Source organism: Dermacentor andersoni, chromosome 2, assembly GCF_023375885.2.
Source record: "Dermacentor andersoni chromosome 2, qqDerAnde1_hic_scaffold, whole genome shotgun sequence".
NCBI lineage: Eukaryota > Metazoa > Arthropoda > Arachnida > Ixodida > Ixodidae > Dermacentor > Dermacentor andersoni.
Window position 1 is genome coordinate 50,406,353 of NC_092815.1, and position 22,859 is coordinate 50,429,211.

A 22,859-nucleotide genomic window follows, 5' to 3' on the forward strand; every position below is an offset into this window, starting at 1 on the left:
AAAAGAATAGGCCATATAATCGATATTTTACTTTGCGGCTCCCGTACACAACAACATGCGGGTGAGCTCGGCTGACTTTTGTAAAAAGTTGTACTTTTCTGCTGCTAGAAATGCTTGAAATCAAGAGCAAAACTCCTCAAGTGCGATTGTGCCTGCAGCTTCACTGACCAAAAGCTATAATGACTTGATATCTACGCGCGGACGGCGGCGACAAGCAAGTATGCCACTTGAGTGAAACTATAATGCAGTACAATTTGTAACAGTCCCCTGTTCTTTCACGCACCTTCTAATGACCCAGTCGGCTGCTGTACCCAGTTCACAATTTCCACCTGCGAGTATTTTAGGACCGTTTTAGTCTGAAAGGTCTTAACGAGCCTGAGTAAGGACGAAACCACCGGTCGATTTGCGGGTGACTTCAAATGGTTTTCGGTTCAGGAGGCTTGGGGTCGATTACACGCCTCGATTACACGCTTGGGTGGCTAAAGGGAACCATCCTGTTTAGGAAGCCAAGTTAACCTCTCACGGTTACGCGAGGTTGTTGAGAAGCGCTTAAATACTTGGAAACCACCGGAAGTTATACTTAGCCAGTGTTTGTCTACTTGTTTGGTTGTTCCAAGGGGAACAAGTGAAGTCAGCAGGCAGGCAAGATGATGAGTTAACCATTGTGTGTGTATATGTGTGTGTGTGTCTGAGGGGGGGGGGGGGGGGGGCGGGGGTATGTGTAGTGTCACCATGCTTGATATTTCTCGGGGACGTGAGACCACTAACAGTATACTCTCTCTTCGTCTGATAATATCTTCTGGTGGTCCCGCCAGGCTTCCCTACGGCATCCCACATGATTCACTTTCCAGTTTTAGGAAGTTGAAGCCCAAATAAATAAGTTTATTATTCACGTTTGCGATACTCCGTTACCTTCTGCTAGGCAAATTTTTTTTACAGAACTACATAAGATCCACTAGAGTGGTAAGGGTAGAATATCGAGTAGACAGATAAAAATATTATTTAATGACTGAAAGGCTTTCTTGTCACATCGGGTTGGCGTTTGTGGAATCTGATCATCTTGAAACCTCCCGATAAACAGTATGGTCGGTTAGGTGACTTGTAGATGCCGTATCAACATGAGAATGTTATCTAATGATACCTCTTCATGCGAGAGCCAGTGTCAATAGTCTGCAACAAAGGAAATCCAAGACAAAACTGCGCAAAAAAAGGGACAAGACGAAGAAAGAACCACACGACACGGGCGCAGACTAACAACTGGTTTAATGCACCATCGCCTCTTTCCCACCAACAACAGAACGCATGCGCACCGGCCACAAAGACAAAAGCAACTGTCAGGTGGTCAAGCCTAGAAACGCCAACTCCTTGCGGTACAAATGTATGGAAGCTTCGCTAACACATTTATCAGGCCCTAATCTCGCGATTTCAAAGGCTTCGATTATTTCGCGCTCTTTCTTATCCCTTGCGCGTCCGACAATCTTAGTCCTGCCGAAAAGTGGGGTACAAGCATTCCCGTCATGCCTGCAGGTCTTGCAATGCTTCGGAAGATGCTGTCCTCTAGAATCATCTAGGGAATTGGCGTGTTCTAACAATCTAATATTAATGCAGCGCCCTGTTTGCCCAACATACACGTTGCCACAACTCAGCGGAATCTCATAAATGACATTCGCTCTACAGGGCACAAACTTGTTCCTGTGGTTAGTGCAGCGCTCAATTTTCTTTTTTCTATCAGGTCTAACTAAATTGCACAGACTAGACAGCTTATAAGGTGCCGAAAAGAGAACCTGAATGCCGAATTTACCCGCGACTCTCTTCAGGCCATGCGAGACCCTGTGGACATAGGGCATAACTTCATACTTCCTCCTCTCCTGTGTGTCCACCCCACGAGGCTTTGAACTTAATCGGAAGGACTTCAACAGGGACTCTGCAACAGCCCGAAGAAGGGCCAGCGGAAAACCGGCCGACCGAAGGCGGTCAGCTTGGGCATCAAAACTGGACTGAACCTTATGAGGGCAGGACTTCACCAACGAAGCCCTGAGGCACGTTGACGCAATCCCCCTCTTGACCAGCTTCGAATGGCTCGAGTTGAAGGGTAGAGGTGCTTTTCTCGACCTAGGCATGTAAGCCCAGCAGAGGTGGGCAGGGTCATTAAAAAATAATTTTAAGTCTAAGAATTGCAAGCAAGAATTTTCAGGAAGTTCAACAGTAAAATTAAAGCTGGCAAAAGCGGACTTGAAGGATGCTAAAACCTCCGATGCCACCTGTGTCAAGTCGTCGTTGTGGTCTAAATTTAAAAGAATGCTATACCAACTAGCCCCGGAGGTTTTAGCATCCTTCAAGTCCGCTTTTGCCAGCTTTAATTTTACTGTTGAACTTCCTGAAAATTCTTGCTTGCAATTCTTAGACTTAAAATTATTTTTTAATGACCCTGCCCACCTCTGCTGGGCTTACATGCCTAGGTCGAGAAAAGCACCTCTACCCTTCAACTCGAGCCATTCGAAGCTGGTCAAGAGGGGGATTGCGTCAACGTGCCTCAGGGCTTCGTTGGTGAAGTCCTGCCCTCATAAGGTTCAGTCCAGTTTTGATGCCCAAGCTGATCGCCTTCGGTCGGCCGGTTTTCCGCTGGCCCTTCTTCGGGCTGTTGCAGAGTCCCTGTTGAAGTCCTTCCGATTAAGTTCAAAGCCTCGTGGGGTGGACACACAGGAGAGGAGGAAGTATGAAGTTATGCCCTATGTCCACAGGGTCTCGCATGGCCTGAAGAGAGTCGCGGGTAAATTCGGCATTCAGGTTCTCTTTTCGGCACCTTATAAGCTGTCTAGTCTGTGCAATTTAGTTAGACCTGATAGAAAAAAGAAAATTGAGTGCTGCACTAACCACAGGAACAAGTTTGTGCCCTGTAGAGCGAATGTCATTTATGCGATTCCGCTGTGTTGTGGCAACGTGTATGTTGGGCAAACAGGGCGCTGCATTAATATTAGATTGTTAGAACACGCTAATTCCCTAGATGATTCTAGAGGACAGCATCTTCCGAAGCATTGCAACACCTGCAGGCATGACGGGAATGCTTGTACCCCACTTTTCGGCAGGACTAAGATTGTCGGACGCGCAAGGGATAAGAAAGAGTGCGAAATAATCGAAGCCTTTGAAATCGCGAGATTAGGGCCTGATAAATGTGTTAGCGAAGCTTCCATACATTTGTACCGCAAGGAGTTGGCGTTTCTAGGCTTGACCACCTGACAGCTGCTTTTGTCTTTGTGGCCGGTGCGCATGCGTTCTGTTGTTGGTGGGAAAGAGGCGATGGTGCATTAAACCAGTTGTTAGTCTGCGCCCGTGTCGTGTGGTTCTTTCTTCGTCTTGTCCCTTTTTTTGCGCAGTTTTGTCTTGGATTTCGTAATGCTATACCAACTAGCCCCTCACCGTACGCTTCTGCAACAAAGGATATAATTAAAAATCAACTAAAGAGAATAATTAGCTGCAAAAAAGGAGGGATATCAGCGCATGCGTCGCTGTTGCCTCCTGCTGTGCTACAGCCAAGTTACATCCAACGCAACAATGGAGAGTGACCACTCGTGTGAGTCTCGTAATGTGCGAAGGGCGAGGGAGAGCATCGACGCACCTGAAGCTTGTCTCGCCAAAGCACCCGCCAGCCACGCCAAGAGGACGACGAAGCTCGCGAGGCCCATCTCGCCCAAAGTGCGATTTGTATTAGGGCCCACCAGGCGAAAGGTTGTCGAGTAGCGTTCGGAGGCCCTGAAGTGGAGCCGAGTCGCCCAATACAGATGCGTAGGGGCCGTGACTTCTGAAGAATACCATGGCGGTGTGCTATATGCATTGAAAAGCGGCCAAGAAGACCCAATAGGGGTCGGCGTGATTTCAATGGAATACGGTGCGATTAATGTCCGAAATATGTGAATAATGAACATATAGAAGCGACAGAATAAGGCAGAATACAAAGGCATATTCAACATTAAATTATCGGATCACTTAAAAAAAACATAATTTCGATGTTGTCGTCTTTAACGTCGAAACTTTGTTGACCCTGTTTTTAATATTAGTATTTTTTTATTATAACTTTATGGTTTTCTGCACTGAACAACTGCCAAATAGCCATCTCGTAATGATAAATATTAACATCAGTCATAGCTCCTGCAGACGATAAATATAGCAACTCCAACTCCTACATTTCTTTTCCTTTTTGATCTAGCTTTTACTTTGCGACCACATGGCAGTGCTTCGCGGCTTCACTCGGCTCCTACGACACAGCAATTAGCACAAACGAGGCCCTGACATTTGGGACATTCGGCATCGCACTGTCGATAAAGACCAGGGCATCATTTTTCAGAGTCTGCCGGTTCACCGGGCATCGCCATCGGTAATGACCTCTCCGGCGACGCTGACAGCTCCGCCCAGTGAAAGAACCCTAGGGGCAGTTATGATCCCTGTGTCGAGAGTAGCTTCTACGAATCGACGTCATTTGCTTCTTAGCGGCATCATGCTAGTCTGGAGCATGAACGTACATTGTTGTGGCCGATAAGTGTGCAACGTTCACGCGGAGACACAGATCTGTTCACGCTGCACAGAATATGCAGGCGCGTCACCTAAGCTAACAATTGACTTTACACGGCTCCTTTGAACGACTACACTTAACAAAAAATTTTGTGAGTATCTTATCGAGATTATGATCTTTCCGTTCCGGTTTATCATCTACTCTCTACGCAAGCGAGCTTTCTTCTCGATGTCAAAGCCTTTTTGTCCCTTAATGGAGGATAGTCTTTGTGTGCGACTCTTACGAATAGCATGTATAGGGCAGGCAAGCTATTCATCACTCGCGTTCATCAATTTCACAATATATAGCTGCAGGGCTAGTAAGACAGTGCGCTTACTGTACGTTTGGTAAATAGCTGGCGGGTCAAGGAGAGCTGATATAGATTATCGCGAACATTTATTTTTTATGCTCTCGGGCTCTCTCGATATTCGTTATTTTCATTACAGTAAAGCGGTTATTTCTTCAATTGACTCAATATTACTTAAACAAACAATATTTTGCCAATATTTGTCTTTTAACTAAAGTGTGATCCACACTTTCGCGCCTTCTCCAGATGCTTAATTCTTCTCATCCAACAATTTCGTCTTTCCATCCGTTCATTCAGTTTCATATTCTGAAGGTTAGCGAATTAGAACTAAAAAGTACGACGCTTATGATTCTCTTAAGCTGCACGATCGTGGTCTGTTCGTCTGGGTGTCAACGATTGGATGTCAACGATTCGGCTGCTGTTGCAGTGACTATAACATACAGGACTGTCTGGTTATCCGGTCTTACTTTCTTTGTTTGCCCTCTCGCTATTTCCCGATTCCCATAGCATCACTTTAAAAGGCGATTTCTCCTTAAGCATGGCTCAAGACCATTGCGGTGGCTCAGCGTCTATGGCCACTGATGTTCTGATGATGATGATGATGATGATGGTGATGATGATGATGATGATGATGATGATGATGATGATGATGATGATGATGATGATGGTGGTGGTGGTGGTGGTGGTGGTGGTGGTGGTGGTGGTGGTGGTGGTGGTGGTGGTGATGATGATGATGATGATGATGATGATGATGATGATGATGATGATGATGATGGCGGCCAGGCCTTCGGTGGCCTGTTTTCTCACGGTCTAATAAACACACACAACAAAGTCCCTCGCACGCAACTAACTTCTCAGATTCGGGACGCATTGTCCTCTGAATTAATATTTTCTTGACCTACACAGGCACGGAATCATTGCTCGTCTTTCTCCGCTTTCAGGAGTGGTTCGACGAGTACCTCGTCTGGGACCCGTTGGAGTTTGGGAACTTCAGCAACCTCAGGCTGCCCTGCCAGAAGATTTGGCTGCCAGACATCGTTCTCTACAACAAGTCAGTACAATATCATCTTTTGGAACTACATTTTCCTGCATAGATATTCCAACTGCGACGAGCAAAAACAAAGATAAGGCGCCTCATACAGACACACGGAGTTTCGGTGCTTCTTCACTATACATGTTATCTGCCTGCAAAAAAGAAAAGGAAAAAAAAGGAAAAAAGAACAGCTCGTGACTCTCCAATATCGACTAAGCTATGCCTTGTAGTGCTGTATCTGCACGCAGCCTTGTACTGTTACAGCACGTCCATGTTTTAATTCTTGTTGGTCATGTTCCATTATGACTTTATTATAATACTACTACTGCTACTATTACTACTAGCAACAGCGGAGCAGCAGCAACAGAAGTAGTAGTAGTAGTAGTAGTAGTAGTAGTAGTAATAACTACTACAACAACTAGTTTACTCTTACTGTTAAAGGCACCTTGTGTGCCTTTAACACTGTACTTCATCCTCAGAACAACGACTAAAGGGAACGCTCCAAAAAAGAAACCCAGACCGATAAATATACGCAAGGAACGTAGGAGGCGTGCTACACTATACTTTGGCGTCAATGCTGGGAATGGTTAGGAAAGTGAGGCTCAAAGGAAGCAAAGGCGCCATTGTGGGAATAAGCTGGCTTGTGGGCACGCAAGAACATTTCCACGGCGTTGCGAGAGCTGTTTGCACGCCGTTCCAGAGAGCGCCACGCACTCGATTGATTCGGAACAACAGCAGGACGACAGCATGATCAAGTGTCAGCAGGAACTGCGCCCAGAGCGGTTAACAAGAGCCACTCTGACCGCGTTCCGAGAAGCAAAGGGAAAGTTTCGCCTGACACTCGAACTAAGTAACGGGAGCCCTTTCTGTCCATCCACAAATGCAAAAGCGTGGCAGCAACTGGCTGGGTGTTCGCCGCTTTCCTTCTGTGCTCTTGATGGCTTGTCGCTAATGGACCGAATAACGTTTGTGCTGCTCATCAAGCCACTGCTGAAACCGTGAAGCAGCCCCACTTTATTTCCATTGATAGCACCTCGAAACAGAACCTGAACGATGGACATCTGCAGGGCGCTGATTGTACCACTATTACGGTTCTCGGCCAGCTTAACGCTATAAATATAAAGTAAGCTGCCTTGGAGATTAAAGAATTCTATATCAATATTAATGTTCATGTCATTCCGACGAGCTTAGCAACGGTTAATGCACAGTCGGTCCAGCCCATTTCGTCCATTGAGAGTGTCTCGCAAAGTTTGCTTTCCGGCAGCTTAAGGACACACCGAGCAAAATTGGAGGGACTATAGAGACAAATACCTTTATTACAACCATACTTTTCACTTTGCGTCCGAAGGCCGAGGTCTCAAAGCTTCTTTTTTGAGAACCCTGTAGGACTGATATACAAATTGGGGCTGTCTACCATTGGAGTTGTGTATACGTTCCCATTATAGTGATGCGATGTGCCGTGCGTTTCTCCTCATGCCTCACATTAAGGGAACCCTCCCACGCACGTCATTCGATTTGCTTGAGTGCGATATACAGAAATCCAGTGTAGCGCTAACCGACATTCATGGCATGTGTATTTTAGCTGCACCAAATTTTTTAGATTGCCTATGGCAGATAGCAATTCTAACCCTTGATCTAAATTACTCGATGAGGTGATCGTTACTACTACGAGAAATCAAGATGTTCAGTGGAATAATTAACGTAATTACACCAATTAACTTTTTAAGTAATTACATTTCGCCACATATTTCAATCTACGAATTATAGCCGCTGAGTTCGCACGGCGTATCCACTTGGGATGAATTCGCTGGACAGCACCAGTTCCGAGATAAATTTTCAGTGTCCGTCGAAATGCATTGGTGTTCCAGTTACTTTTGTGCTTCAGTGCATAAAACTCCGATTCCATAAGTAAGGTAACTGAAGCATTAATGCATTTGGAAGGACACTGAAAATTAATATATCGGAACTGGTGCTGTCCAGCGAATTCATTCCAAGTGGATACGCCGTGCGAACTCAGCGGCTATAATCTGTAGATTGAAATATGTGGCGTAAGGTAATTAATTTAAAAGTCAATTAGCAAAATGACGTTAATTATTCAATCGAACGTTTGATTTCTCGTAGAAGTAATGGCTACCTCATCGAGCAATTTAGATCAAGGATTAGAATTGTGTTATCTGCCATAGGCAATCTTAAAAAAAAAATTGGTGCAGCTAAAAAAAATACACCCTGTATTTTGTTCAAGGGCTTGTTTACATCCACGTCTTCTACTCACACACTCTCTCTCAAGCTCGCACCTAGCTACGCATGTCACTGTGCGTTCTGTTCGCAGTGCGGACGACTACACGCGGGGCTACTTCCAGACACGCGCCATGATCGACCCCCAGGGCCGAGTGTTCTGGCCGCCACCCACCAAGTTTCGCAGCACCTGCCCAGTGGACGTGACGTACTTCCCTTTTGACGACCAGGTGTGCACAATGAAGTTCGGTTCTTGGATTTACGACGGGCTTCAGGTGAGTGAAGCAGCGTTCCATGTTGCGGTTCCCTCTAAGGAGGACCGATTATCCCCTAGAGCACTCAACAAACGCACCTCTCGATTGCGTTTGCACGAACGGATTAGGCACTCTTTTTTTTTTTTGGCATTGTGGTCCTTATAAAACAGAATTTGCACATTCTATATAGACTACCTGCGCACTTCTCATCAACAGCTTTGCCTTCTAGACTTCTCTTTGTGCCTGTACAAGGTCATATATTTAGAGTAAACCTACACAAAAAGTCATGTGTTGCAGACAGTGCCGTTCTGTGCCATAATCTTATCGATCTGATGTGACAGGGAACGACGTTACTTGCACTCCAACTCGCAGTGTGGTAATAAATAATTAGGTTGATAATTATTCACTTTAGGGCACATGTAACGCAGAATTGAAAACGAGCAGTAACCTAGCATATGGGAGAAATGCAGTGCATGGCACTATTTTCAAGGTTTATTTATTTATTTATTTATTTATTTATTTATTTATTTACTTACTTGTTTGCTTGCTTGTTCGCTTGTTTGCTTGCTTGCTCGCTTTTTTTTCTTGTGAGTTTGTTTGTTTGTTTGTTTGTTTGTTTGTTTGTTTGTCTGTGTGTCCATACTCTTAGAATACATGTCAAAACAGGAGTTGTGTTGGGCACAAATATAGGTGTTATCAAAGTGAATACAGAGTTTTTTACTTTTTTTACGAAATGCAAAAGCCAGAAACAAAGAAACAAAATGCTATCACACAATACACATATTAACACAACTCAGCAGAACACAAGTGAGCAAGGAAGTACATCTGGACATACAAATTCTTATTGCAACACTTGGCAGTGGCATTAAGTATAATATGTGAGATCGCTCAACAAAGCCTCCTCAAATACGTCAACATCATTACACAGTGCAACACCCATTCAGTAACTTGTTCCATGTATCGATAACCCACACAATAAATGAATTTTCAAATGACTCTTATTTGTGTCTCAATGGCTTTCCGCGATTATACCGTGCTTTGTGCGGGAGCGTGGTGTGTCCATAATGAAAGTTTCCGTTATTTCAGTTAAATATTTGCCAAGCAATAGCTGGGGAAATAATTTCAGGCTGTGATGTTCATTCTTTGCAGCACAGTAAGAATTGCTACTTGTGTCCTCAGTCTTGTTACCGGCTGTGTTCAACGTAATGAGGCAAAAATAAATTTTAAAGCCTTATTTTGAAACCGTTCACATTTCGCGATGTTTTTTATGTGTGTGTATGGTTTCTAAATCAGATATGCGTATTCCATCAATGGCATAATGGTAGTTTTATACGTTAAAAGTGTTACTTCAGTTCTCGCGTCACCAAGCTTACGACGAAGCACCCACAGCTTTCTTTCTTTGCGTGTGTGTGACTTATCACACATATATGCGGCGCCCCAGCTCAGGTTATTCGTGACGTGAACACACAGGTATTTATATTCTGACAAACGACAGAGCCGTTCGTTATGAATCACGTAATCAAATAACAGAGGCTTGTTTTTTTCGGGCAATGGGCATAAAAACGGCTTTGCAAGGATTCAACCCCATTTGCCATTTCTGGCACCAGCAGTTTATCATCCCCAAGTCTTCATTATGTTTTTCCTGATCACAGATAGAATCTACCTTTGAGTATATAACTGTATCATCCGCGTAATGCCTAACAGAAACGTCGGGCAAGAAACCACTATTCATATAATTAATATAAAGCGCGAACAGCAGTGGTCCTATGACATAGCCCTGGGGAACCCCTGAGCCTACTGCTCGTCTCGTACTTCTGGTGCCTTGGATGCAAACCACCTGCTTTCTGTTTGTCAAATAGGCTGCAATCCACTTTACGAGCGTATCATTCTGCAAGATCTTGCTAAGTTTAGGTAACAACTTGGGATGCGGTATTTGTTTAATGCTTTCCTGAAATCGAGAAAAATAATATCAACCTGTCCTCTAGTGTCAACACATTGGTTAATGAAGTGTGTTACTCCTGTAAAAATGGTCACGGTAGTGAAGCACCACCTAAAACCATACTGTTGGTTGCCAATTAGATTATGCTCTTCAATAAATTCTGTTAAGTGCTTAGTATTACATACTCCAGTGTTTTACAGCATGTGCTTGTCAATGGCACGGGCCTATAGTTGTTCCCTCTATATTTAGCGCCTCCTTTATTAATCGGTATTACTTTCACACATTTCCAGTCATTGGGAACCTCTCGAGTTTGCAGATATTAGTTAAGTATGTCAGTTAAGTAGTAGCAACACTACTCAGTGTAACTTTAAAAAAAAAGCATTTAGAATCCCATTCAAGCAGGTTGGTTTTTTTACATCAAGTTTTAGAAGCAGGTTAAAAGTGCCTTCTTGTGTCACCGAGATATCAGTTATTCGCAAGGCAAGGCAACACAGGCTATATTCCGGTAAAATGCTGTCATCGCCAGTAAACAATCATTCGAAATAATCATTAAAAATTCGAACTATCTGGAAATTATCGCTAACTGCGCAGTGCTCGCCAGTTAAATATGCATCAACCGATTCTTGAGCTGATAGATAGCGCCAAAAATATATCAAAATATGTCGTAATCTATGGCGTCATGCATTATTAGAGACTTTTAGCCTGTCCGGTATTCCGGTAAACGGGAGCGGTTTGGGCAGATTGCCGGATTTGCGGGGGCGTAAACGTGAGCGGCCAGAGCGGTGCAGCCGCCTGGTAGCGTAGAGTTCAACCAGACAAACACAGAACTAAAACTGCAGTAACCCACTATATTCTGCTTCGCTACTGGTGCAAATTTTTGGCAGCGGCGTAATTGTGAACACGATTACGCCACTGTCGAAAATTTCTACCAGCAGCTTGGCAGAATATAGTAATTAGCTTTGTGTTTGTGTGGTTGAGCTTTGCGCCACCAGCTGGCGCCACCAATCTGGCCGCTCACGTTTACGCCCCCGCTAAACCGGCAAACCGCCCGCGCGTGCCGGAATACCGGACACGCTAAATGTCTCTATTGTTTCAATTTACACGTATCAGCACTCCAGTTTCAGCACTCCATTTCGGCGGCTAGAGCAGTTAGCAGTGCATTGGACGAAGACTACGTTGTGTACATCGCGAAAAAGTTTTTCTTGAAATGTTGACCGTTCCTTTTGGGATTAATAGAGACCTTTAGCTTGTACGCTATTCCGGTAAACGGGAGCGGTTGGGGCGGATTACCGGATGGTCGGGGCGTAAACGTGAGTGGTAAAGCCGCCTGGTGTTGTAGAGCTCAACCAGACAAACGCATAGCTAAAACTGCAGTAACTCACCATATCCTGCTTCGCCACCCGTGCAAATTTTTGGCAGCGGCGTAATTGTGAACACGATTACGCCACTGTCGAAAATTTACGCCAGCAGCTAAGCAGAATATAGTAATTAGCTCTGTGTTTGTGTGGTTGAGCTTTGCGCCACCAGCTGGCGCCACCAATCTGGCCGCTCAGGTTGGCGCCCCCGCTAAACCGGAAAACCGCCCGCGCTTGTCCGAATACCGGACACGCTAAAAGTCTCTAATATGAGCCTGGTGTGCAAAAGTTCACCAGTTCCTTCCGACAACGTCCACTTTAAACTTGTGATGAATAATCGATTGCATACATTTCCTGCGAAGAGACTATTCCTATAATCAGATTCAAACAATCATAGTGACTCAGAACCAAATAGCAAAGCTTGAGGTAGAAGAATGGAAAAGTTGGCGACGCTTCAAGAAAGATTTTTAATTCTTCCAGTTCAATATATGTCTCAGTGAGCAAAGAAAACTTGCTCTACGAGAGAAAAGGCACTGTGCAACTAAAACTGAATTTGATTACGCTTTTCTAAATTAATCTATAGCCATTTGCCATATTAATGTCTTAAATGATCTTTCTAAAGACCACCTTGCATATCTTAAAACAAAAACTGTGAATGCGAGTGAACACTCCGTCTGTGAAATAAGGCAGGTGTGAGCGTGCGGTTAAAAGAATGCAACACATCCGCCGACCGTGAGGGGTCCTGGTTAACAACCCCTGAGCTATTCTTGTAGGCACTCAAATACCAAAGAAAGGGGGCAGGAGGATGGACGCCACGGTATATTATTTTTTTAGGGCTCCACACGCGTGATTTGGAAGATCCGGGTTCGGCTCCCATATGCACACAGTTACCTTTTCCTCCAGTTTGATTTCCCGTTTTCGTATTGTTTCTACATTTCAAATAAACATCGAAAATTTCTTGTGTGTTTTCTCTGGATTATTTGCTGTTGTTTTTTCTTCATAGGGACACATTTCCACAGTAAACCAACAGACAAAGTGTTTCCTTCTAGCGGATGCATACGGCTGTGCTTGCCCGTTTTGCTGAACTTTTGTTTACAATACTGTTGCTGCACGCATGCTTTAATATATCACAAAATTTTCTAAAACCAATATTTTTTCCATTGCGTGGTTTTAGAAGCTTTATTTAGATCTATACGTCAATTGATGTACTCATAGTTCCTTTACACCAGCATGGATACCTGCACTGTAATGATTGTTATCTTATGTGCGTGCCTCCCTTCCAAAAGGTTATCCACATGGGAATAGTCGGCATGCTGAAAAAATATACGCATTAAAACGGGCTTTGTCAACAGCAAGAAAGCAAAAAAAAGATTGAGAGGGGGAGGAAGAGGGGGGGGGGGGAGTCGACGCGTGTCGAATACACCCTGCACTGGATTAATAATGCTGCTCTCCTCTAAGCAGCATTTCGGGAAGACTGGCGCCTTATATTTACGTATGGTCTCTTTGTTTTTCTGTTATCTTCATCTGAAATTTTTTAGCACCCGTGTTTGGTTTCAAACCTTAGCGTCAGTGAAAAGAGAGGCAGACTTAGCGATCTGGACGGCGCATTACTAATGCAACGCGGATTAATTGGTTCACAAAAAAATGCTCCGCTGCAGAGTCATTAGTGCACGTTCGCCCTCATTTACATATCTTTCGGCGTAGCAACCGAACATTAACGCTCTGACATTGTCATAGACTCAAGTTTCCCACCTACGTTAGCACGTGGATAGGCGCTAGGTTACTTGCATAAAGAAACCTAAAGATACATTACATAACAAGATAAACAGCATAGAGAACATAAGGAATAAAAAAAATTTAATTATAGGGTTTTACGTTCCAAAACCGCTTTCTGATTAAGAGGCACGCCGTAGTGGAGGACTCCGGAAATTTCGACCACCTGGGGTTCTTCAACGTGCACCTAAATCTAAGCACTGTTACGACTTTGCACCGCTGCACCACTATTACGACTTGGTGGTCCCGTAGCGCTCGTCACCCGTTTCGTGACAGAGCGTTGGTAGCGAAGACTCCGAGCCAGGCGTCGATGAGAATAACAAAAGGGACTTTATACACTATATACAGGTCATTATACAGGACATGAAGGGATCGGCACTGGTGCCGAGAGCTCACAGCAAACGCGACTGTTCCCGCACGGCAACGTTCGGCGAAAACGCGTGACACATCTCGCTCCAGTCGAGAGCGGCACTGGCTCCCGGTGGGTCGGCGGATCCGGTTTTTCAGGCGGCGCGCCTCCGCTTATAAGCCCCCAAAACCATTGTCACCCAAACGGCCCAATACAAAGCGAGCACTCGACGGTCGTCCGAGAGGTCCAACCAGCGACCGCGCTGGCCACCTGGTTCAATTGTGGCGGGCGCGGTGACCTCCAGGCAAGGGCCGGAGGTCACCTAGTGGATGTCTACGGCGCCGGGCTGTCTGGCACTTGGCGACACGTCCGAACAAGTTGCTCGCCGATGCTTCTCCCGCAGGACACCACTGCCTGACGGCTCAGCATCTTGACTTTTCAAGGGAGAATTTGGGCGCTCGAAGGATACTTTTGCATCTTGCAGATTCGGAATCCGGGCTGGTGGTAATGGCACAACAGCACACGGGTGTTTTCGCATTTCGCCCCCATCGAAACAAACAACATAAAAAATAATCGGCTAAAGTGTACTAAAGCAGATAAGGGGGCTAGAGCTACCAAATATGAGCGTGATAAGATGAGCTGTTATTCTAAAGTTTCGATTATTCCTGTTTCATTTGCCTGCAGTCCATCATACACAAACCGCGTTTACAAAAAATAGTGGCGCATCCAATTTGCTCAACTAACTTTACAAAAAAGAAGAAAGGGGCTTGTGCGAACACAAAATCCTTGAGAAGTCAAACCTGAATGAAACAAAACCATTCACTTACAACTACTTGATAAATTGCGTCCAGGAAAGTAAACTGTGCACTGCGATCCCAGTCATCTACCTTTGCACGAAAGATCAACGGCCTTTTAGAAGCACTCTAAGTCCGTTAATGTTAGTCCAAGTAAGATGCACACTAAGAACCCGATCTCTAATGCTCCTTGTAACCGCTGCTTACGAGCGTGCGTTACACTTTGGCAAATTCCATTAGCAATGCAGTCGAAAGAGTCTCGTGAGATTGCATAAGGGTAATCTTCTTAGCCGAGGGTCCACCGATGCATAGCTATAAGAGTAACGAGCATGCCATACACGCCTGGTTGAAAGGCACGGCGATTGTCCGCCGACTAGTTATTCAAGCACTGCGGTAAGAAAATACCAAGTAATTTCCCGCACTACATCAAGACTTCTGTCAGTTACTTATCAAGCAACAGGCAATGACGAAACTACATATGTACCTTTTCAATTAGCGTTGCGTTTCACCCTTGTAATAGCACTCATGGATGGCTAAAAAGGACGCGTCCCTGCTCGCGACGCGAAGGGCTCATTATCATATACACTTTTACGTTCTGCGCAGGTAATGGTCGCGTTTAGGTAATGCCATTAGGTCGTTTAAGCCTGCAATGACCAGGCACGTGTCATCGTTTAGCAAGCCATTACGCGGCGAGCATAAATAAAAAAAAATACTTTCTCAAAAGTTCGGAGCTGGGAGACCAGCTCTGGGCCGTCCGGCAAGCCGAAGATGCCGCCCGAGTCCAAGGACCTTGAGCCGCCACCTTAGGCCACCACAGCCAAAACTGCCGGACCACTGTTTTTAATAGAGTTTATTTGCTTCTTCTTCTCTGTTGGATTATGAAGTTTCTCTGGTACTAAGTTCAACACCGGCAGCCACACTTCTTTAATAACTTAGCGTAGCAAACCAGATTCTCGTCTGGTTGACGACCCTACCTTTCCTCTCTTAACTTTCACTCGCTTGGTACATTTTTGCTAACTTGTGCAGTACTATGGTCGGCAGCATCAAAGCCTACGGGACAGTACAATGCGGAGAACATCACGTTAGAGCCTTTTTAACATCTTGGCGTGGGACAGCTAACCCTGTCGCAGACTCGCCAGGCTCATACATCGGGCGGTCTCAGCACACGGCGTCGATGAAGTCACCAGGCGCATTAACGACAAATACCTGCCGACTACACCTACCGAACAACACGCGCTACAGCGGCCTGCCTAACGCGAAGCTCGATCGTGACATCGACGTCGAGGAGGTACGCGCGGCCCTGCACGACCTCAACAGCCGGTCGGCAGCCGGCCCGGACCTTGTCACGAACAAGGCGCTCAAGAACCTCGATGACGGCTCGATTGAAAAGCTCGCAAAATACTACAACAAGTGCTGGAGAGCGGGCGCGCTGCCAAAGCTGTGGAAGACAGCCAAGACCATCCTGATCCCCAAGCCGGGGAAGCCGCCGGACACGGATAACCTCCGGCCCATCTCGCTCACGTCCTGCGTGGGCAAGGTGCTGGAGCACGTCCTGCTCAACAGGTGGCAAGACTACCTGGAACGAGAAGGGCTGTACCCGGCCACTTTGATCGGCTTCAGACAGCATCTCAGCACGCAGGACGCGATGCTGCAGCTCAAACACCAAATCATCGATGATGGTGGCAGCGCCCGCGACAACAAAGCCATCCTAGGGCTCGACCTGCAGAGCGCCTTCGATAAGGTGAAACACTCGGCGATTCTGTCCCAAGTCTCCAAGCTCAACATGGGGGAAAGATCCTACAACTACATCAAGGACTTCCTCACGGACAGGACCGTCGAGCTACGAGCAGGCGACCTACAGACGCAAGAGAAGAAGCTCGGGAGCACCGGAACACCACAGGGATCGGTCATTTCGCCGATGCTGTTCAACCTGGTAATGATCGGAGTGGCCGAAAAGCTCGGGCGCATCGAAGACGTCAGGCACACCATCTACGCGGACGATATCACGATAAGCCGCCGTCGACGCAATAGAAGACCAGCTGGAAGGCACCGCACTGAGATGTTCGCCGAGCAAATCGGAGCTTCTCATACTCCCACCTACCAAATACAGCAGAGGCAAGTCCAGACAACGCGAAAGCGAAAAAATCAGAATCGTGACCAAATCCGGCAACGTGATCCCCGAGGTCGGCAAAATTAGGATCCTAGGCATGGTCATCGAAAAGCACGGAAGGAACGGCGAAACCATCACCCGTCTCAAGGCAAAAGCAGCCAACGCGATTCGACTCCTCAAGCGAGTCACTTCCCGAAAGGCTGGCTTGAGAGAGGAGAGCCTAATTAGGCTCGTCCAATCTTTCGTCATCAGCCACGTCGCGTACGTTGCAGCCTACCACAGATGGCTGCAACACGAACGAAACAAGATCAACGTGCTCATCAGAAGAGCGTACAAGACGGCGCTGGGCCTGTTCGAGTCCACAAGCACGACCCGCTTGTTACAACTCGGGCTACACAATACGCTCGAAGAAATAGCCGAAGCGCAACGGACCTCTCAACTGGAGCGGCTGTCGATGACCAAAGCCGGGAGGAAGATACTGGACGATCTGGGAATAAGACGCTCAAACGAGGTGGAGATGAAGCTCCCCGTCCCCGAAGAGGTCCGACGCCAGACCAGAATCGACCCCATACCGAAGAACATGAATCCCGAGTTCAACAAGGGAAGAAGAGCGGCGAGGGCCAAGGCTCTCATCGACCAGCATGCCAACGACGAACACGCGCGGTACGTGGACGCGGCCGAATACCAACGGAACGCCTTCGCAGCGGTCGTCATAGAGGCGTCAACCGGCGCCACGAGGACGGCAGCGAGCGTGAGAAGCACCGAAGCGGAGCAAGCGGAGGAGGTAGCCATCGCCCTGGCCATCGCCGACGCAGAATGCCACACGGTGCTGAGTGACTCAAGACAGGCGGTGCGTAACTTCGCCAAAGGGCAAATCTGCAGGGAGGCTGAGCGCGTACTGCGAGCGGTAAAACTAGACGAACGAAAAGTACGACTCAAGTGGTTCCCGGCGCACGCGGGCGACGCGTCGGAACGCAATGAGAACCATAATGAGACGGCACACGCCGCGGCGCGAGCGCTAACCAACCGCGCCCCGGCGACAGACCGTCCGACGTGGTTCGGAACTAAGGACCGCATGACGGATTACAATGAAATCGCGAAGGCCTACCGCTTGGCTCGCAGGACTCTTCCACCCCCGCACCCGAGACTGAGTCGAGCGGAGGCGGTAGTGCTGAGACAGCTCCAGACCGGATCGCTACCGAGCCCGAAACTGATGAATCGCATGTACCCCGAGACATATCCGACAGATATGTGCAGAGTCTGCCGGAGGGAGACCGCAGACTACACGCACATCTTGTGGGACTGCATTAAATATCCAGAGGACGCTAAATCAAGAACACTCCCACCGCGGCTCGAGGCAGCCGCAAAGAGCTACGACCGAGACGATCAGCTCTGGGCCGTCCAGCAGGTCCTCGAGGCGCTCGAAAGGCACGGACCCAGCGAGCCGGCAACGGCGAGCGGAGACCCGCGCCGAGTAACGGCAACTTCGAGGATGACGTAGGCCCTCGTCGGGGCGCGCGAGCGCCCAACTGCAGGCATAAATAAAGTTTCTCCAATCCAATCCAATGTCGCTGCACAACTTCGTGCGTGACTTCGGCGCGCATACACAAGTTTGTGTGCGCATTAAGATGAAGTGTCATTTTATTGATTAACCGGATGTCACCCCCGATGCGATCTGTCTCGGACTCATTATAATAGTTACTGTTTCGGTTTTGTTTACTGCCAGCGCCATATATTGTCGATTTCAGGAGGGGCTAGGCAGTGACCATTACATACTTGAAATTCTGTTGCGTGTCAAACCCAGACCACCCGCGAGATATGAGTATGTGGACTGGGACCTCTTTCGAAAAATCAGAAATGACACAGTCCCGCCAGACGAGACGTATGCAGATCTGCTAGAGAATCTGAACTTGGCAGTTAAAGGAGCAACCAAAGAAATCATTACGGATCTTGAAGTTCCTAAAATGGACTCGAGACTCGCTCACCTTCTGGAAGCCAAACACGCCCTGTCAGCAAGGTGGAAGACCCAAAAGCTTAATCGTAGACTAAGATCCAAAATCGCGCTTCTTAACAAGGAGATTGAAACCTATTCGGCCCAGCTCGCCCGGCAGCAATGGGATGAGACGTGTACCGAAACGGACGGGCGTATGCGAAGAGGTAGCAAATGGAGCTTATTGAAAAGTCTTCTCAACGATAAACAGTCTAAGGACACCCTTAACCTTGCAACGGATAGGCTCATTAAGAAGCAAATTGCAATCGGTCTCACCGACATCGAATTAGCCAACAACTTAGCTCATACTTATCTCCCCCTCGCTAAAGACGCGGATCGCCCGGTAGAGCGTGTGAACTACATGGGATTCTCGGCACCTGATCTAGACGAACCTTTCACCGTGTCAGAGATCAGACACGTTCTCTTCAATCTAAACGGCAGGTCAGCCCCGGGACCTGATGGAATCACGAACAAACTTCTCAGGAACTTAGATGATAGGGCAATCGAGATAGTCACGGCCAAAATAAATGAGGTATGGAAAAGTGGACAGGTCCCGATAGAATGGCGTACCGCAAAAGTGGTACTCATACCCAAACCAGGAAAACCCCCACATATAAATAATCTGCGGCCTATTTCCCTTACATCATGCATCGCCAAGGTTGCGGAGGAGGCGATACATAACAGGATAACCGAACATATTGAAAACAAGGAGCTCTTTAGACACAACCTAATTGGCTTTACACAGGCGTTGTCCACACAGGACGCTATGCTTTTGCTTAAGAAAGCAATCTTTGATAACCCTACTCGCGACGTGAGAGGGATCCTCGCACTGGACCTCTCCAAGGCCTTCGACAGGGTCACGCATAAACACATACTAACGGAGATTTCGTCTCTCAACCTGGGCCAGCGGTTTCATGATTACACCAGATCTTTCCTCGCGGATTGCAAGGCACACCTCCGATTAGGCATGGTCACAGGAGGACCCTACGAACTAGGCACCTGCGGCACCCCGCAGGGCTCGGTCCTGTCCCCACTCTTATTTAATATAGCCATGCACAAGCTCTCCACTCGCCTCGCTGCAATCCCAAACGTTGGTCACGCCATTTATGCGGATGATATCACGATCTGGGCACCGGGCGGATCGCTAGCCATGCTCGAACACTCGTTACAGAGCGCGTTGGAGGCTACTGAAGACTTTCTTTCAAACACGGGCCTTGAACTCTCCCCCGCTAAATCAGAGCTATTGTTATACCGCCAGTCCAGACAGGGGGTCAGAAGCCTTGCGCCTCTGGAAACTCTGCCGATAGAAATTCGAGCTAAAAATGGGCATCCTATACCGAGGATGGACTCGGTGAAAATTCTAGGTCTCCTCATTAATGCCAAGGGCTGCAACTCGACGGCCCTCAACAGGCTCACTGGACAGGCTAGTAATGTCCTAAGACTTGTAGCCCGCGTCTCAAATCGAAGAGGCGGTCTCAAAGAGGACAATTTGCTCAGAGCCTATCAAGCATTCTTCCTGATTCATGTTATCTACATCGCACCGTACCTTAATTGGGGTAAAGCGGAAAAAGCCAAGCTCGACTCCCTAATCAGAACCGGCCTCAAGCGCGTGCTCGGCCTTCCGCAGTCCACAAGCACTGAGAAGCTGCTGGAGCTAGAACTCCATAACACCATCGATGAGCTAATAGAAGCTCACACAGCGGGTCAAAAAACGAGACTTTCATCCACTAAGCCAGGGATCAAGATCTTAGAAGAAGCGGGAATCCAACCAAGACATGAACCGGCGACCAAAGTTAGCTTGATCCGGGAAACCAGAAATCGCATCATGGTTGAGCCCGTTCCGCGAAACATCCACCCAGTGCATAACGAGGGTAGAAGATTGGCGAGAGCCAAGTCCATCCTTAAAAAGATAAATCAGAAGAAACTAGATGCCCTCTTTGTCGATGCTGCCAGATATGACAGTGGGGATAAGTTCGCTGTCTCGGTGGTAGACGCGGCAGGCAACCTGGTCAATGCAGCCTCTGTTTATACGAAGTTTGCCCATGTGGCGGAGGAAGCGGCGATCGCTCTGGCTTTTCACAGCTCAAAAGTTCCCGCTATCATCTTCTCGGACTCGCGCACGGCGGTTAGATCCTTCTCGTCCGCTATCGTATCTGAACAGGCGAACAGTATTTTGCTTAAAGCACTTCAACAGACTAGGGCGAGCAGCGAAGGATACCACATCTCGTGGTTCCCAGGCCATCTAGATAGCTCAGTTAACCCGCTTGGATGTAATCCTAACGAGCAGGCCCACCGGAGAGCGCGTGATTTCACGTACCGCGCTGTCGCGGGTAGCCAGGCTCGTAACGAGGTCAACATCCACAAAGATCCATTATGTACTTTCCATGAAATTGTTTCCCATTATCGACTGGGCAGGAGGACATTTCCACCCCCTCACCCTAAATTGAACAAACCTCAGGCTAGCACACTCAGACTTCTGCAAACCCGTTCGTATCCCTCTCCTCGGTCTCTTAACAGGATAGATCCTGCCCACTCACAGTCGTGCCCCAAATGTGGTCATGACTCATGCTCTTTTGAACACATGCTCTGGCTGTGCCCAGCCCTTAACGCCTCTCCACCCATCACGAAAGAACAATGGCAGGAATCGCTCAAGAGCCGCAATCTCCACATGCAACTCCAGGCTGTCCAGAGGGCCCACGACATTGCGGCGGAACTTCATCTCCCGGTCCCATCGTGGGTGGCGCCACCGACTTGATCTTCGGGAGCCTTCGGTTTTAGCTCCCCAAGATCTCAGTCCCTCAGGACTCAAATAAAGTTCTTGTCATGTCATGTCTTCAGTACAACTAGTTGTAGACTCCGTAAGAGCATATATTCTCATATTTCAAAGATCCTTGACGATAATTTGTCTTCACTTCCCGCACAGAGACCTCGAGCTACATTTTCGCAACCGATCACTGCTCACGAAGACTGTAAACCGTTCGATTACAACCTAAGCCAAATCCTTCATTTCTTTAAAGGTCCCTTCAAGAGCCTCATATGTAGCTGACAATTCTTAAATTTACAACAGCAAAAATACTAAGAAAACGGCGATCATTCAGAGAAAATTTGGTGGTATCAATTTGGCTCTTAGAAGTTTCGATTTGCTAGAGGGACACTAATATTGTTGCTATAAAAAGCAGCCAAAGGGACTCTTTTTATACGGCACATTAAAGTGAGCTACGGTCATATTTAACACAATAATGTGTGGATTATAATATTTAAATATGGCCCCTTAGTCACACCTAATACGAAAGGAAGCTCGTCTAGTCGTGCTTCTTTAAAGACTATGAGCTCTTGAGATACCTTTATCAGTCGTTAAAAATGGGAAGAGTGACTATCCCAGAATCTTAGCCGAAAAAAAAGATCAAGAAAAAGAGAAGATTTAACTAAGTAACAAAAGACTATCGAAACAAATCCACGAATCACGTAAAGGAGAGAAAGGAATAGGTTTTAAAATACAGCACAGGTATGAACAAATCCCAATAACACAAAGTAAAGAGAAGAAAAGCTGTTCACAAGGAATTGATCAAGTCACTGTAAACGAGAAAATTCCCCCAGAGCTTTGACAGCCAATCGTTGTTTGCAGGAGTACGACTATAAGGTCAAACCATTTTCTCCGCGAAGAAGGGACGTCCATCTAAAGCGTTGAGACGTCTACAAAGAATTTCTCACTGTCCAGGCACAACTGTCATTTCGTGCGTAACTAAGCCAGTGCTCCACGAAAGCTTCCGTGTTGCCCTCAGACGCAGAACAGCCGTCACGTGTATCCGTCAAGTGTTCCACTCCTGAGTGTGGCGGACTCATCATTCTACGGGTGAAATGCGAAGATGCCCATAAAGAAACCGCGACTCGGTGTTCATTAAAATATTGTAAACCTGGTGACTAAAATTAATTCAAAGTATTGCACTAGGGTGTCAGTGAAAACCGCTGTTTATACAAACGCGATTTATAAAGCGTGCGATAGACTAACGTTCACATAGTGAGGCTCAACGAGCTTTACATGTAGCGCCTCAAGTCTCGTGATCTGGACGTGACGCACCATTTCACACGTATTCAAACCGCCAGCTCGTAATGTTTGCCTTCGCACATTTGTGGCGCCAAGTGGAAAGCCACCCATGTCGATATATATCATCTC

The 22,859-nt window shown here is 47.0% G+C and overlaps 1 protein-coding gene across 1 annotated transcript in view; it reads left to right on the top strand.

Annotated features, from left to right (window-relative positions):
• LOC126542315 (neuronal acetylcholine receptor subunit alpha-10-like) overlaps positions 1–22,859 on the top strand; it is a 188,600-nt gene that overhangs the window by 155,984 nt on the left and 9,757 nt on the right. The window contains exons 4-5 of the mRNA XM_050189334.3: positions 5,795–5,904; positions 8,216–8,396. Coding sequence (XP_050045291.1) covers positions 5,795–5,904; positions 8,216–8,396 — 291 coding nt within the window. The remainder of the gene's footprint in view (positions 1–5,794; positions 5,905–8,215; positions 8,397–22,859) is intronic.